The sequence below is a fragment of the Arctopsyche grandis genome, chromosome 8 (genome assembly GCF_051622035.1).
Source record: "Arctopsyche grandis isolate Sample6627 chromosome 8, ASM5162203v2, whole genome shotgun sequence".
NCBI classification, from domain to species: domain Eukaryota; kingdom Metazoa; phylum Arthropoda; class Insecta; order Trichoptera; family Hydropsychidae; genus Arctopsyche; species Arctopsyche grandis.
The window spans coordinates 10,433,859-10,449,917 of NC_135362.1; the positions used below are offsets into that span (position 1 = coordinate 10,433,859).

Consider the following 16,059-nt stretch of genomic DNA (forward strand, 5'->3'; position numbering starts at 1 on the left):
AATGTAGGACGCACGAACCGTGAATTTTTTACGAGTGAAAATGTAATTAAATTTTCATCGACGGATGCTAACTCTTATCTCGCCACGGTTGGCAATCTCTGCCTCTGTTTGTCCAACTGATTTCTCATTTCGTTTGAAAAATGTGTCGCTTAGTCTGTCAACACGTACCTTCGGAGAAAGAAAAATATATTGATTACCATGTAAACAGTTGAAGCATTTCCCAGCACATTTGCGTGTAGAATTTCCCGGATTTTCGTTTTGAATGTTATATTTATGACAAAAATTACTTTTAAAACGGTACACCATTTGCGATACTATACATTCGCGTATATACGAATTTTATGGTAATTTTATTCAGTAAAAATATCAAAGGAACGAAGGGCACAAAGGTTCTCAAATGAGATCAAGCGACGTTACAAGTTGATTCAATTTGTGTACATAAAAAATCGGATCGATCGAGCATTATATCATTAAATATATATATGAATATAAAATTATACTTTTATATCGAATCAATCAACCAAACAGTTAAAATGTGTATGTAATGGGATATATTTATGTACATATGCATATGTTCATTCATACGCTACTAGAAAGTGTTCACTTTTTATTATAAATTTAATTAAATAATAATTCAAATTCAAAAAGCTGTTGAAATTTTAATATGATTTGTGTTTGCCTTATATTTTATAAATATAATAAGTAGTTGTAGGAAGTATTTATGTATGTACATATAAGGGTTATAAGTTATAGACACGGTCGAACTCTCATATTCTGATAATTTCAATAATCGGTTTCGAAATATTTAAGTGCGATTTCGCCAGTGGCGTCTCTAAAATAACACGTTTTTAGTTTCATAAAAATTTATTACACGGTATCAATCAAACGCTTTGTAAATATCAACATAATGGTGCGTATCCACAGCCACAATTGCACATTAGATATGCACCACAAGATACGCCTACGTTAAATTTATATCGATAAAATTATTTCGTACCAAAAAAACTATTACACTTAGTATCCAATTTTTTGGTAAAAAAAATCCGTGTAAATGTTGCGTGTCTTTGATTGCCGTTTATGCTAATTGCCTTTAAGGAACTACTTTACAATGCATCGAAACAGAGTCACGCTCATTTTACATTCCCAATTATTGTCAGTAGGCATATATATTAGTGTGTTTATGCTAAATTCTTCATTCGTGTCGTGAGTTTGAATGAAGTGAATATTTACATATATACATACATATATATGCTTAAACTTTCAAAGTAGGCGTTGTCACCGGAGCAATGAATCTTTGGCCTACTGTTTGCTATTTTTCTGCCCACATTTTAATAGTGCATTATGGCATTTGATTTTTAACACCTACGGTCAGATTGGAGACCCTTACGTTTCATTGAGAGCAATCATTCAAGAACACCTCTTCGTTTCGTCAAATCACATGCTCAAGTGTGACGCAATGCGTTTGCGGTACAACGAGATGTTTTGAATATGTTACATTATAAATATAAGGCACTTTTTGATTGGAAATGCGTGCTTTTATGATAGCAATGTGATGGTATGGGGAAGCTACTGTATGTATGTACATATGTCCTTTCTAATGTTCGTCTCATGGAGGCCAAGATCTTCATTCGTGAGAAGAATGACAGTATTGATATTTTTTAGATTGAGTGGAAAAACAAGTCCTTTAGTTGTAATTGTGTGCGCTTCACAATAGCTTGTTAATATTATGGTTAATTATGTTGAAAAAACAATTCTTCGATTATATGGATAGTCTAATCAGTTTTATAATTCGTTTGAGACCTTTCTATCGTTAGTTGTACAGCTCTCAAGTTTATTGCTGCTTCTGTAATGGAATAAATTTATGGAATCTCGAAACACTACATTTGTATGTACGTATTGCCTGACAATAAAGGCATATCATGACTATCTATTAAAATAAATGAAAACAGTTAAGACGTTTCTAGCAAGAGTACTAGCAATAGCAACAAAAAATGCTTATACATGAACATGGTTTTATATGAAACAAGCATACATGTGTTGAAAACAAGCAGTGCTGTATATTATGAATAGAAGAAGTCTTTTCCGTGCAGTGATATGCGTCAAGAAAAATCTAGCATCTATGTAGGTACTGTGTAAAAAGATTTTTTTTTTATAAAAATAGACTTTCAAATCAGAAAGTGATTTTTCTCCACATTTATGCTGATCGGTTTTTTGTGTATCCAAGTATATACCTGTGCATGTATTTATGACACGTATCGCTCATTTGAATAAACGTTCGTTTGACAATATTGATGCGTGATCCACTTGGCAATTAGAGTGTAACAAAAGTACACTGTGCACTTTTAAAATACACAGCGCAACACCCATTGATTATGTTTCCTTTCGTCACGAATGACGATTTGGTTGATTATATCGTCAGATAGGATCGGCAGATTGCAGGTGAAGCGATGAATAAATAAGTACATATTGCCGTCACTGCACGCCACTGGAAAAACGGAACACGAAGGTCGAAAAGATTCTTTCCATTGAACTAATTTGAACAGTACGACAAATATATTTGTGGATAATTATAATTAAATCGAATGTTCCCCGTATACTTTGTGCTGTTGGAATTGTCGACTTCCTGTCGGGCGTACACGTCGAGTCCTGGACCTGTTTAACCTGTCTCTGGAACAGGACGTGGAAGCTCTGCGGTTACACTTTGTCTCGTCTGCTACCCACAAAAGTTTTACAAACAAACGATCCTTTATTTCGTCTGAAATTTTCGGTCTTGTGTGTCTATCGAACCGTGGAGTCGACAAACTCTGGAATCTATTGCTTTCAGTTCCCGAAAGTAAACTCGTAACGATCGATCTTTTATACGACCGTAAATTTCAGACGTTTGTGTGCATTTGATGTTGTCTTTTAAATCAGTCGCTTGAATGGTTTATTTTTAAAGTTTATAATGCTGGGACAGCAGTGCGATCCTTTTCATTTTATTTCCTTTTAAAGACCTTCCTTCGAAATGTATGATAGAATATTATTTATTTCATTTTTATCATAGTGCCATAACAGGTTGCCTCAAATCATTGCTTGTCAAACTTGTATTATATAAATTTGAAATTATTTTCGATCAAACATTGACAATTATAATATAATTGTAAGGATACTATCAAATGCTTTTAATTATACATATGTATGTATGTATATTGAAAGGAAAAGACAAATTACATTATGATTAAGAGAATTTAACAACAAAAAAATTTGATTTGAAAAGATTGATACTACTAATTTTATTATCCCAATTGGCAGTATATTAAAATTTCAACGAAGATCAAATTTGAATCATTTAGTTCTTAAAAAGTTTTAATACTAACTATTTACCATTGTTTCTACAATACTCGATGAACCTTCAGTTTATGAGTTCAATGCTCTCAACTTCGTACACACATTAAATCCAAAACCCAATAACAGTGACGTCCCTTGACTATGTAACTTCCTTAGGCGATGTTCAAAAAGCTGTCCTCTCTAAGAATATGATACAGCAAATTTTTTTTCATAATTATAGTATTATAGATAGATTTTTCATATTGTAAATCTATTTCCAAACACAAATATCTCTATCTCGTCTATTATACATACATTCCTCAGTTGAGAATTTTTGTTCCATTTTGGAACGACAAATTATTTATTTATAATAAAATATTGCAACGTAGAGATTAGGTGATTGGTGCTCGTCGACCATTGGTTTACCAGCACTGATCACCTTCGGCTTCCAAAAAAGCTTTGGCGTATGAACAAGCTGTATAAAACAGCTAATAAGGTCTAGCGACCCATCGACCAATGACCTCTCTGTGCTGAGAGTACACGCTGTGCATAAATATTCGGCGGATTTGTTCCGTGCTTCATTCGGAGCTGTCTGGTCGACGGATCAAGAACAATAAACTACCTCTACCACAAACCGCTGCGTCTTTCACTACGATCCCAGAAGAATATAAACGGAATATAATAATTTCAATTGTAAATTAAGATAATTTTACATACATATATCTTTCTTCTTCGGTTTGCCTGTTCGACGTCCCTGATAATATAATATTTATTATATCGGTGGCGGGATACGATCGAGTTTTGTGTTCAAACTTTACTTTTCTTCTCGAGCGCTGAGAAATGGGTATTATTCTAAATTTGAACCCAAAGTATTATAACAAGTTGTGATTCAACGCCAACGACAGGATGGAACGCATGTCCTTAAATTACCATGTCTGGGCGTAACTACTTGGAAGTTTTATAGTCTTACCTAGTTGTAGCATCACCGTCACGTCCCGAAGACGCCGTGGCATGCTGTTCCAGAGCGTTTGCCGTTTGGAAAGTTAGTGTCCATCTCACTTAAGCTAGGGCACGTACCGTGGACGATGGGCGACTTTTGGCACTCGAGCTCGAGCTGATGGCACCCGAAATGTCCGAAACTCGGTCAGAGTGGCTTTCGCATTGGACCAGTCACGTTGGTCGTGAGACCACGTTTAAATTTGACCGTCAAACGATCAACTACCGTTAAACCCGATGCCGAACAAACTAGTTAGCGCCCCCGTCTCGTCTCTCCTTTTTTCGGTAAACATACGCCTCGTTTATACCGAAGAGAAGTCTCTCCAGACCAAATGGGCGCTTGTTAACTTGTTACGTTTGACGGTAATGCCTCGTTGAAGTGGTTGCCTAATTTTAGTACACTTTTCCATCTTCTTTGAAGTGGTTATTTTATACTACGAGCCCCACAACTTTGGGTTTGCCTATTATTATAATGGATGCAAGTGCCCCACCTCGTTTTTGTTTTGTTATACTTTTTCCACACATAAACTATTCAATATCTAATATATAATTTCGAAAGAGACTCTGTATGTATATGTATGTAAGTTTTGGTTCGTAGACTCCTTGACGTTATCGAAAAAAATAAATTTTCTATGACGACGATATCGATATCGATTTCAGATCCGGATTCCTTTGTCAGTTCCAGTTCCTGATTCCTTTTTCAGTTCCGATTTCCGATTCCCATTTCAATTCCGGATCCGGATTCCTGTTTCAGTTCCAATTCTGATTACAGTTTCGATTCCCGGTTCTAATTTCAGTTCCGATTCCCAATATAAAAAAACTAATATATAAAAAACCATTCGTTTCTGATTGGCTGTCATTAAATATTTTTTTTTTGTCGGTTCAAATAAATTGAATACAAAACAAATGAATGACTACTATTAGATTAGTCACGTTTAAGCGGTTTATATAACAAATACCGAGCGAAGCCGGGCAAAACCACTAGTAATATCTAAACGAAACTCTGTATCAAATGTGTTCTTTTGAACCAAATCAGTCAAACAATTGGGATCTAAAGTTTCTTATTTCAAATATTTGAGATAATTTAATATAACATGATATAAAGTCAGCAGCATTGCCTAGTAGTTAGCATAAAATGCTAACGACTGAGAGGTCCTGGGTTCAAACCTGGTTTGTCCTCGATTGAAAAGAATCATACACTGTATGATTCGAAGTATTTCTGCGGTGCCGCTGCAATGTAGCTTTTAATTAAATGAAATATAATTATTAAATTTTAAAACTTGACCCTTATTGATGCAAGATTAATATCAATTTCAATGTACTGTTTTATCTAGTAAATAAGGTTCTGGTTTTATATTAGACCTTACTTTGAATCACCCGTAAAATCTTATAGATGCAGACAAAAAGTGGTACGCGGCGCATTTTTTTTAGATAGTCCTTGGCAAAACTCATACCCTGGAGTGTTTTGGGTGATATTTTATCCCTGTATTGACATAGGTTTGACACTGATTCCCGTGTTTGGAGAAAAGGTAAGAGAAACTTGTCGAAATAATAAGATCGTACGAATTAACATGACGTAAAGACACGCCTATCACAGCTGGAGTCTACTTAGGCATTCCGTGCCGAATTTTTTGGCGTGCTCTTACCATGGGGCTGATGTTTGGATTTACCGCTTGCTTTTTCGAATAATTCAATACAACTTTGTATGTAGAAACATATCTATCTTTTTCACATCCTGAAAATTTTGTGGATAGCTTTTTGTCTATTGTTCATATTAATGAAATAAAATTTCCGATAATTGTGGTCAAAATCTTTTTCATTTTAGATATTTGAGTTTTATTTTAATAATGAAGTGATTCTCGTCAATCATTTCAACCGATTGAACCACGGTGACATTACGCTCGGTTTAAGCGACGAACACAATTAGAGCTAATCGAACCAATCAATTTCTATTAAAAAAAATTAAAAAACCGACATTCTAATGCGGTTGGTATTATAATATTATTTTCGGTCTTTCATTTTTTTACATGTGTTTTTTTTTATCATTATTTATATTATTATTTAACAACCAGTTTTACTACCGCTCACCGTTACGTCTCTCTCGAAAAACCAGGTAGATGTAATGTATTCGACAGATTTACATGGGTTATGTGTGTGATGTAAGCGAGAACGAGGTTTTTTCGGTCCACGACAAAGGGTTTTATTACGTCGACAGGTGTTCTGTATAATCCCGCAAAAACGAATCCGAAGTAAGTTGTGGTAATTTGTGTAAAAAAAATCAATTCTCCTTTTTTCGATTAAAAGTGATCTCGATTCTTTGAATTTTTTAACGTTTCTCTGAATCCCTGATGGTCGGCAATTACTTTGTCGAATAAATGAGTAATTCCTCTTACGAAACGCGAAGCCACGCCCGTTTCAAGTGAAGTAACCTGCATTGGTGTGATTATAAGAAAAAAGTGTAACCAGTTTGACCTGTTGCATCTGTTGTCGATTTCGTATCAACTGCAGCCAAGGTGGTTATCATCGTCGTAGCATTTTAAAATTCTTCGGATGCTCTTTTTGGAACAAATTCAGCAGTTTCCTTTACTTTCATATTATGTAAGTACAGTGAAACGAATGAAGTGCAAAAATGGTCATTTTGATGTATTTTTTCATTCTGAAACTGGCTATTCTCCGGGTACTTGGTTTTTTTTTAGATACTTTTAAACATGCGAAAAAGATGGGCCGTGCTTTGCACAGATTCATGGAACGGCCAGTACGCGTCGTCCCAAAATGACCCCCTGTAGTGTTTTCGGTAAAATTGTATCCTTGTATTTATCCTTGCTTGACAGCAATTGCTAACGGTGTATTCCATATTTGAAGATATGTACGAGACCCCCCCCCCCCCCCACAGCGGGGAGCCAAGATATGCTGTTTTCTCCCTATGAATCTCATGGTGTCATCTATTTACCGCAAATGTACATACATACATACCATTGATGTATAATACACTAGATCCGCCCTCACGTGTTATACTGGTCTCCCTTTTGGCGCATGCAAAATACATGGCGCATGCAAAATACATGGCGCATGCACAGTTTCTCTTAGTAGGTAGGTAGGTACCGCTGCGTCGTAGGGAAAAAAAATCCAACTTCCCCGCTAGTTAAACCCCCCGCACCCCTCAGTTAGTGAAGACAAGATCTCCGACCAAAATCACACGTCAGGGCCTATCTATGTGTATTATACATCAATGATACATACATATGAAAGATCTCTTCTTGTATTTAACTCTATTTATGTTGTATTATTCAAAAATATACTAACCTTGGCTTTGTCGCAACTGCATTGTATCAATATTCTCCAATTCACAATGACGTGCGCTTACCATATTCCGGAAAAACATGTTATTACAGACTTTTTATCATTCTTTATGCTACCATTACTTATTAGGACTTGATTCCTTTACAAAAAATAAAAATACACTATCTAGCAATGTACATATGTACATACATACATACATATACAATACCATCTCTGTGTTTCCATTAGAATGGCGACCGAGTTGGGTTGTTGATTGGATCATGTACGCTTTGGCTCCGTGTGACCCACAACCCGTGTATCGTTTCCAAGCCACCTGCACCATCCATTGTGCAACGGTCGAATGCAGATAAATGTCTGTCCGCCTGTCCGTGCATCGTACACATTGTAGAATTTTCGTGCGTGTTGCGACACAGATTCGTGCCGTTGGTGTTTGTGCATACCGCATGCACCTCACAATTATTGCATACAAAACAACCTGTCGACACAATGCCACCCAACGGTACAAGTCGTACTCGAAAACGCGGACTACGACCTCGTCATCATCATCGTTGTAGTCGTCATTGATGAGAGGAGATGGATGAACTGATTCGAAAGTTCATCGCATCATTGGGGCACTGTATCATCGTGACAGTGATCGGTTCGAAATCAAGATGAATCGTTTTCTTGCAGCCTTTAGAACCATATTCGACTACTACTATCGTTCTACACTTCTACTATCAATATCATTGGCATCGCTATGCAAAACAGAGAGATGTAATAAGAATAGAGGGGCCCTTACGAATAAATAATTGTTGTCAATTTTACGCGGTACGTCTCTATAAATACGCTACATCACACGGAATTCAATCGGATCAATTTACTTATAAAAATGTATCACATGTTGTTTATTGTGTGTTTTTGAATGTATTGTGCAATTTTTACCGATGCTTGCCCATCGGACTTCTATCGGACATACGTCGAGCACCAAGCGTCAAATATGACTGATGCTAAAATTATTTAGATCTGTCCGTGGACAGAATGTCACTTGACAACAATATAACACCTGAAGCCACTTCTATTAATATTACATTTCTCTGATGCAAAATAAATTTTATGATATATTTACAATTCATCAATATCGGGCATTACCTATGTATTCCTATATGGCTATATTGTATGTAGATATCAGTCGCGTGCTTTGGCCCTGTTTTTATCACACAGCTTTACTTACGTGTGCGCAAGTAGGACACAAAGGGACTACATAGGTGACGTCATACCAAGTCCCTTTGTATCTACTCGCGCACACGTAAGTGAGGCTGTGCGATAAAAACAGAGCTTTCCTCAGCACGACACTGGTGGATATGTATTGTATAAAATTCATTGTCATGTGAGATACATTTGTTCACATTTTTCAATTTAACACACCTGCCCTTTGAATGCTAAGAAAACATACTATTTTTAAAATATACATACATATGCAGTAGCGTGGCGTGATGTACATACATAGACACGTAACTATTTACTTACGTATATTGGTCTCATTAAAAAAATACGTAGGTATTTATAGTTTATGGTAACTGCATTGTTTATGTATATGTACATATGCAAATACAGTACTGAATTAGATGTACAATATATTTCAGAATTTACTATGAAATGTTTCAGTGAATATGTACTTACATATATGTGATTAAATTTTAAAATATGTAGTATTTTTAGTGGCCCTATGTAGGGGCGATTCGTTTACAATTTCGCACAGGGCAATCTCGCACACGTCACGAAAGTCCCGAGCATGGAATATCTGGCACTCGAAAATTCCACCGTCACCCAATTTCGTGAATTCGTGATTTTCGTAGCAACGATTGTCGTGTACGAATTCGCCATAATATATATAATTTAGAACATTGTGTGCCCCCAATGGTAATCTCGTTCACTATTAATCGATAGCAATATGTTTAATATAACCCAACAACTATGAAAAATCTCTAAATTTTGTTCGCTTTATTAGATATCCACTGTATTTCATATCCAAATATCTATAAAAAATCGTCTGTCGCATTTTTATATCTATATAATCACGGACGCTAAGAGGAATCCAGGGCTCTGGAAAAATAATTACGGGCTCTATGAAAAACTAAAAAAAAATATATTTTAGGTATATTTTCAATATACGAAAAATCTATCAGAATTATTAGAAAAATACCTACATATGTTGGTTGTTATTTTTTTTTAATAATTGAATAACAAAGTGTGATATAACAGTTACGATTTCACATTGACACAAAAAATGCGTGTATGAAAATAGTAAACATTTAGCATTAAATAAATACATATATTTTTATGAAGAATAATATAAAATATCAATAATTCGGACGGCCCGATAAGGAGTCCCCTCGAGTAGTCCGGGCCCTGAAACTTTACTCCGGATCGCCCCCCCCCCTCTCTCTCTCGTCGGTTCTGTGTATAATATGGTTCGGTGATTACTGGTCACAAATTACTCGTCACAAAGTCACTAAAATCTCTATAACGGAACATCTGGCAGCCGAAAAGTCCATCATACTAACGATTACTATCATAGTAACGAGAACTTGAGTGCCAAATATTGTGTATTCGCGATTTTCATGACAAAAATTGTGTTTGTGACCACCCCAATGTGACGAATAGTCCAATTACCGTATAATATGTTCATACTAATAATACTGTTGAAAAATCTGCCATTTTATACATAATATTTCATTTTTTCATTGTAACATGTGAGTTCAAAATACAGAAACAAAATAATATTGATTCATAAATTACTATAAGAGATATAAGAAAATATATGTATATATATTAAGCTTGGTCGCTATTGATAGTGTTATGACAATATAATACGTCAAAACAAAACAAGTGAGTTGCCAAATTTTATTTAGGCAAAAAAAATAATATGCGTCTTAATCAGTGTATCTTTAAAATACATTTTTCACTCGAACAATTTCAATTGAACTTAAATAAATTAAAAATATAAACATCGAAACCATCTAAATATTTAATGCTATGAAAATGTATTCAGCAAGAGTGAAGTTACAATATTTATTAAATTGGACGACAAAGATGATATGAGAGTGTTGGCACATATTACAAAGTCTAGTTATATTCATCCACGATGTGGAGCGTCGAGTGCCGGGTAGCCGAACGTCTCTCTCAACGTGCTACTCCTGCAAATTATGCTCCAGTGTAAGTCGTCAGCGATGGTGTAGTTGAAAATAACTAGAATTTATATTATCTTTGCATCTTAAATCCAAAATGATTTGCATACAGTCGCAGTTCGAAGCGAGCTTCGCTTGTTGTTTTTCTTTCGTTAGCTATTGAAGCACATTTCCTGTATTCCGAATGAATGCATTCGAGTGCACTTTCTCTGCGAAATGCAAATGCTCTGCAGAGATGCTTCGGTCCGTTGCATCTCCCAGACACTCGTGGGAATCCATCGTAGATATCACCCAAGCATAAATGTCTTTCATAATGTGTATGACATTGTACGTGTATTTATTGGTTTTTCTTTATTTGTTACAGGCATCGCTCTAATTCGTATGAAGAAGAGGAAGGAGAATGGGGCTGTGGCAGTTGGTTCGAATACGCCCTGGTTGTGACGCTAGCCTCGGTCCTCCTCGTAGGATCGTTGGCATTAACTCTCTTCTGGGTACTCTATTACCGTGAAGGTTTCTCGTGGAATGAAAATCCCAAATTGCAATTCAACCTCCATCCCGTGCTTATGGTCGCCGGATTCATCACCTTCAGCGGATTCTGTAAGTTTTGCTTCATACATTTCAAGACTTACATATATTCTCATATGTATAAGTCTGGCTTATATTATTCATATGTATATATGTATTTGAATTCATGTATTGTATTTCAGCAATTTTACTCTACCGTATCTGCCGATGCTGCCGACGGCTCTACGTGAAACTGTTCCACACAATATTCCACGCGTTGGCCGTACCCTGTGTGGTGGTTGGCTTCCTCGCCGTTTTGGACTCGCATAATCTTGCTACACCACCAATACCAAACTTCTACTCGTTGCACAGCTGGTTAGGATTCATCACCATGGGACTATTTGCCATACAAGTAAGAGCTGAACATATTGTACTTATGTATAACCGATAATTTCACTTTTACAGATATAGTTTTTAATTTTATGGGGTGCTTTCATTGTATACTATACTATATTTATTACATTTTGTGTGTTTTCAGTTTGTCGTCGGCTTCTTCAGTTTCTTAGTGCTGTTGTGCTGCGATAGTGCTACGGCCTCCTTCCGTGCAGCACTTGTTCCGATCCACGCCGCATTCGGTCTCACTACTCTTATGCTAGCCATTGCTACTTGTCTCACTGGATTGACTGAAAAGGCCGTATTCACTCTCGGGTTTGTTTTTAATATTAAAAGAATACGCTTTTTCTACTAATATGTATATATCTACATATGAATATACATATCATATTTATATATAAAACAAAGACCATTTGTTATGTGATTGAAACCTACATATATAAGAATAGCATAATCATGTTAATGAAATAATTTTTTGCATCATCATTTCTAAAATGTATTGTTGCATGTTATAATTTTCTCCATTTAACATTTACAAAATGTCCTCCACCAAATATACATATTTTTCATTGGAAGTACTACTTTTCATATCTTATCTTAGCTGCATGCTTGCATTTTGTTAGACTATGCTTATTATTGTTTCTATGTTGCATTCTATACAGTTTGTTCCATTTACCAAGTCCTAAATCCTAATACATGGAGAAGATGCGTGCGCTACGATTGTGTACTAACCATTGCTTTAGCGCATTTTTTCCGATGAATTAGTGTAGGCTTCTATAAATGGAACGACGTCTAATTAAATATATATTTGTAAAATACAGTGTACTCTCGATTCATCAGTACTGGAAATAAATTCAATTTTCAATTTCAAACGAAACCGCTTGCTTCGTCAAAAGAAAAGTCCACTCCCGGACACAAACCATCTAAAGGGCATAATTACAATCTGTACTGTGGAAAGGTTGCTACAAAAAGCAGTATTGTTAACTCACTATGGGCCGTAAACACATATGCTGTGTTTTTAATAAAGCTTTATTCAAAGACCATCATCACAGCATATGTTTAAATCCTCAAAACTTCATTAAAAAAAAGTATTATTTAAAAGATTTAGTTTCAAACTTTCATTCATAGATATCATACCAGCAAATCTTTATCCAAAATAAAGATAACTGAATTTAAAAAATGTTTTAAAGCTTGACTTTTTTTCTAATGTATTCAATGATAATGTTCAGAAAAGATTTAATATTGAAATTGATTGGTTTTTTAATATATGTAGCATTAGTAACATTAATATTTCTCAAATTGAATCTTTCATTCAAATGAATAACATTGTATAAGATAGATCTAGTTTATTACGTGAAAATATATTGAAATGTTTTTTATTTTTCATACAAAATTGAATACAGCAATCACCACTGTTTGAGAAATAGTGATCTGATAATTCATGCGGTCAAAGACAACTGTAATGAAGCTGCATTCCAATTTTTAATTGAATTGATAGAAAGGTTTAAGAGTTACCTTTAATTTACCAAACTTGCTAAAAATACGCACTCTTAGAGTTTTTTGAAAACTCGGGCTGTTCATAATGAGTTCATAAATAATGTTCCTTCTCATCCGAATGCAACTATTGTATATTAAAATACAAGTCTAATTCAATCCATGGACCGGGGTTTCATATCATTAATGAAATAGCTATACCGTGCTAGTCTTCTCAAAACTTTTGATGAGGGAGATGATGACTAGATCAATTTCTGGAAAAAAAATAGTATATTGAATGCTTTACACAGAATAGAAAAATCTTGGTCGAAAGTAAAACCAATAACACTGGTTCATGGAGAAAGCTTATTCGGATTATGAAGATATCGAGGCTAGTGATATATGTATGTATCTGAAATATGCAGATTATTAGAAAATTTGAAAATGTTGATCGGGTAAACATCAAGGAGTGGTTTGATGGAAATCCAAATGATCCGGGTTTTCAATGCCAGAGTGACGCAGATATCATTTCTATCTTCACTCAAACTATAAAAACGATATAAGAAATTGATAGTTCGGACTATCCGTGTTTTTCAATTATCCATGCCCATACTTGAGAGTACACTATATGTATGTATACAAAAAGCAGTATTTATATAATATATTATGCTCGATCAAAAGTTTTTTTTCAAAAGTATATTAGTGGAATGACATTTTCTTCGATGCTTTGATTGTTTTATGTTGTTTTGTTTTGTTTTTGACATTGTGTAGCATGTTTATTATTTAATCCACAGTCCGCAGTATTCGGATTTCATTGAAGAAGGCGTGGTGATCAACGCCCTGGGTGTATCTTTGGCAGCGCTGGCAATCGTTGTCGTTTACATCGTTACACGGGATAAATTCCGCGTCAGTCCGATGCACAATCAAGTGTTCATTAGAGCCTCGGCTGATCTGTAAAAGCACCACTTCGATAGCGATCGAAACAATCCCACATATTGTATGGAATATAATAGTTTGTGACTTGCGTTATCCGATGTGGTTGTGTTGTCATATGTGTGTTCTTTATTATTATTTTTCGATTGGAAGGAAATTGCAAAATTCTCTAATATAATTTTACACAGAAATTTATCAGATGAGACATTTAAAAGTTGATTATAGAAATTATTATGTTTAAGTGTGCGATTATGAGTTATATATATTATGGTGAAGTGCAAGTAATTTTACGATTATTACGAGTGAATGGTACAATTATTTTCATATCGTTAGTTAAATTAATTATGTTAATATATACACGTATGTGTGACAGAATATCACTTTTGAAATAGTTTATTATATATTTCATTGATATAAGCAAAAAGTAGATCAATGTAGAGTGTTTATGTACCTTAATTTAATTGTTTAATATATTTTCTTACAAAAATAAAACTGTCCCGTTCTCACGACAGTTTTGTCTTGACACAGAAAACTGCAATGCAGATTGGAATTTTTTATTTTAAATTTATTGTATTATGTATGTTATATTTTGTATTATTATTATTTTTTATATAAACATAGAATATTATTAAATTAAATTCATCAGTTCGTGTGAATGTTGTTGCATTCTATTTAAATTTTATTTTTAATAACAAGCCAGTCAAAAATAAAAAATTTAACAGTGGAATATACACAAATATCATTTTAGTCATGAAAAATATCAATTGATAATTGTTTAATTTAAAAATTAAATTGAACAAATTAAAACATTTTTTTTTATTAAATCATGATTTGAAGTAGTAATTAATTTGTAGATGTAAAAAGTATATGCAAATTCAAATTTATATAGTCACAGAGCTTTTACTAGAATTCGAAGAGAGTTTTTTTTTTGGAAATTGAAGACTTTCGATGTGTGGAGGCAGATTTTTCTCGAGAATATTCAGATCGACCTGTAGTTAATATGGATTATAAAGTTTCACTTTTAACTTTGGATTTACTTCTTACGACTGTGGAGTCCTCTTTATTTCTTCCTTGTAGTTCATATATATTTTTTCTTGTTTGATTGTGATGATACCACATTTTCCAAAAAATGAACCCCATTCTACAGTAGGATTCAATATGCTTTTCATTTTATCACAAAACCCTAGATTCAATGGCGTAGGAGAAGTATGAGTATGTACAGCAACATAAGTATTTTTGTTTCTCATTAAAAACATTGATGCCAGTAAAATTACTAATAATGATAGTAAAATTGACATTGAATCTGACGATTCTATGTAATCACTGAGAAAATTGAATTTGTTGAAAAGCGACTTAAGGTTGAATTAGGGGTTCCATTTGGGCTTACAAAATGTCATCAATTGGCATACAAATATTTTCTAGTGTCCAATATGATAACAACTGTTGAAATCCGATCTCTATGTAGTGTATTGGACAGCTGGATCACAACTATATATGCTAATTATCACGAAACAGCATCATATATGCAATTTTTTCCAAAAAAAATCATCTTTGAATCCAATAACTTCATATAAATTCAAAATAATTCCACTAAAAACTGAAATCGCGTATTTTGACACCATTTTAATTTGGACAGTGAAACTTTTTTTTTAAATAAAATATTTGTAAGAAATCTATGCTATTATTATGTGTTCAAATTGATGGCCTTTACATTGTGACAAAATTATACACCTTATAACTTTTTTTGATATTAATTAAACGTAAATTAAACACATATATATGACTACTTTTTTCGTTTACTCATTAAATAAAAAGTGATATTTTTATAAGAAGAATTTAGTTTTTAATAAGCATTTGATAAGTGAACTGATATAGAAAATATTTTTGTTGCCAAATATTTATATCACTTTCGAAATTCACAATGGAAATAATACAAAAAAAAAAGAAAATCAACATAAATTGAAAATTAAATCAAAGTTAGAGCACA

General features: G+C 34.0%; 1 protein-coding gene across 10 annotated transcripts in view; it reads left to right on the forward strand.

The window, feature by feature from the left end:
- Positions 1–16,059, forward strand: part of nemy (cytochrome b561 family member no extended memory) — a 95,397-nt gene that overhangs the window by 74,631 nt on the left and 4,707 nt on the right. For 4 of the 10 annotated variants that reach the window (XM_077436805.1, XM_077436806.1, XM_077436813.1 and 1 more), the window contains 3 exons: positions 11,134–11,366; positions 11,477–11,685; positions 11,812–11,981. In XM_077436805.1, the coding sequence (XP_077292931.1) occupies positions 11,134–11,366; positions 11,477–11,685; positions 11,812–11,981 (612 nt within the window). Of the gene's footprint in view, positions 1–10,450; positions 10,798–11,133; positions 11,367–11,476; positions 11,686–11,811; positions 11,982–13,933; positions 16,058–16,059 lie in introns of those variants that run through there. The other 6 variants (XM_077436810.1, XM_077436804.1, XM_077436812.1 and 3 more) reach the window with 6 other exon arrangements.